The following is a 2332-nucleotide window of genomic DNA, read 5'->3' as shown; positions in this document are numbered from 1 at the left end:
AAAGTTTTTTGAATCTTATTATAGTTAGAATTAATTAATTATAGAATAAGAATTAAATATATTATAATTATATATATATAATTGTCAAAATAGCACAATTAACCAGTAAATGACCACTATTAAGAGAATGCTGCTTTGAAACATTCCGGTGTGAACACCACGTGTGCGAGTATTTGTAAAAAAACAAACATATATTATTATATATTATATTATTTGACTTATTTTTTAAGCTTAAATTAAATCATAAATATATTTATATAAAAATTATCTAATATCGCGTTTCATCTTTTGTTTTGTCTCACTGTTCGCAAAATTATCTAATTATCTGTTTAATTAATTTATCGCAAAATGCGTTAATTGTTAAATGTAAACATAGGACTGAACATTTTTGCAGCATTTAAGTAAATTTTAAGTGGTCCTGAAGTTATCATTATCATTATCATTATCACTATTACAATTTTTATTTTTCTATAGCTGCATACAATAAAACTGTATTTCAATATACAATAAGTCAAGTGCTTAATATATGACATTTTTAATCTTTTTAAATTTTTTTTCTTCTTCATTACATTTCTTTTTTCTGGCATTTATTACTTCTTAAGTACATTATTAGCTTTGTCTGATATTTTCTACTCGTTTTATTTTCAAACAAATTATTCAATTCAATAAAATCAGCCATCAATCAAAACTTAAGTCGCATCTTCCTCCTTATCAAAACGTGAAATTTAATTTAAAATTAATTACAAAGCATAAAATATTAATTTGAAGTGGTTTTCCAAAGCCCATGACGCACTAAGAATCAATGTTTACATTTCCACTTAAGATTCCAGCTTCAGCTGTTGCTTCTATAAACAGAAAGCATTTGAGAACTTTACAATCAACTTAAGAGCATTCAATAAATTTGGATTTTACTGTTTATTGGAATGAGAGAAAAAGTGAGAGGTAGCGCAGATCTAGAGCAGTGTCTACATATAAAACCAGTGTTAGTTTTCATTGATTAGCAACGTTTCGATTGATTTTAGAATCAGTTTCTTATTGACTGAGCAGCGTTTAAGACATACAAATTAAATTATAAAAATGAAATTTTATTTAAGCATCTGCATTTGCTGTAAGTTAAAATGGCTTAGATTTCAATAAATTCAAATAATAATTTCATAATTTTTAACAGTTTTAAGCCTTTCTGCTATATACGCACGTCCACAACAAATTAATTGGGGAGATCTATTTGCACCTACACCGGCAAGACCAAATCAACCACAATTTAATTTTGATAATGGCGTTAATGGAGATAATGGCGTGACTACCACAACCGCGGCACCTGCTGCAAGTACACCTTCTCCACAATATCTGGCCTGTTTACAGAGATGTCCTTCAACAATGGAATATAATCCTGTGTGCGGTAGTGATGGGCTAAATTATCATAATACTGGTCGACTGCAATGTTCCATTAATTGTGGCTTAAGTGAGTAATTTTTTTATTTCAAATATAGAATATATTGAATTTAAAATTTAATATATAGAATATATATAGAAATATACAGAATATAAATTTTATATTGATTTTCTTTGTAAATATTTTCAGATGTTGCTGCTGTTCGTATGGGCACCTGCAGGCCACTTTAAATATTAGGAGGATATAAGTGTTTTTTAAATGATTAATTTAAGTTAATTTTACTGAAATGAATATTAGATTAAACTAATATTTAATTTTATATGTTTTGAAATGTACTGTTAATATTAAAAATTAAGTAAAAATATGTGTTTCTATTAAATTATTTTACGATATTGTAAGGTTCCAGTCTTGTTGGAATCTCAATGTTCTTAAAAACAACTTCATCAACAAGAAAATAAAAGAAGACTTGTTTAAAATTTAAATAAGATTTTTATTTGATAAATTATTGAAAAGAGAATATTTGTACAACACTCACCAATATTCTTTTTTAACACAAACATTTATAAATATTTTTTTATGATTATTTGTAGTGTTTATAAAAAAACATTTTTAGTTGCATAAAAAATATATTTTGATTTTTTTTTTTTTTCGTAGATTATGTTTAAAAAATTATTTTATGAAAGTCTTAAAATAATGTTAAATATTTCTACGAAATCAAAGGTTATCAATAATAAGAACAATTCATAAATTCGAAATTCCCAAACAACAAATTGTATGTTCGCTTAGCTTTTGTTTTTACGATAAATAATTGTTAAGGTGACCATAGGTAGCGCTGCTCTTTTTATGTAACTATAATGAATTAATATATAGTGTGAGAATTCGTACATTAGCTAATTAAAGTTAAAATCACACTTAAATTAATTTCAATAAATTAGTTTT

General features: G+C 25.3%; 1 protein-coding gene across 1 annotated transcript; it reads left to right on the top strand.

The window, feature by feature from the left end:
* Positions 1-768: 768 nt before the first annotated feature.
* LOC119671457 lies at positions 769-1702 on the top strand. Its single transcript, XM_038082099.1, has 3 exons — positions 769-1108; positions 1169-1462; positions 1583-1702. Exons 1-3 carry the CDS (start codon positions 1078-1080, stop codon positions 1621-1623), a joined length of 366 nt encoding a protein of 121 aa, XP_037938027.1. The 5' UTR covers positions 769-1077; the 3' UTR covers positions 1624-1702.
* The last annotated feature ends 630 nt before the right edge of the window (positions 1703-2332 follow it).

This window comes from Teleopsis dalmanni, chromosome 1 (assembly GCF_002237135.1).
Source record: "Teleopsis dalmanni isolate 2A chromosome 1, ASM223713v2, whole genome shotgun sequence".
Classification (NCBI taxonomy): domain Eukaryota; kingdom Metazoa; phylum Arthropoda; class Insecta; order Diptera; family Diopsidae; genus Teleopsis; species Teleopsis dalmanni.
The sequence above is the reverse complement of the archived record's forward strand: the minus strand, read 5'-3'. Positions and strand labels throughout refer to the sequence as shown.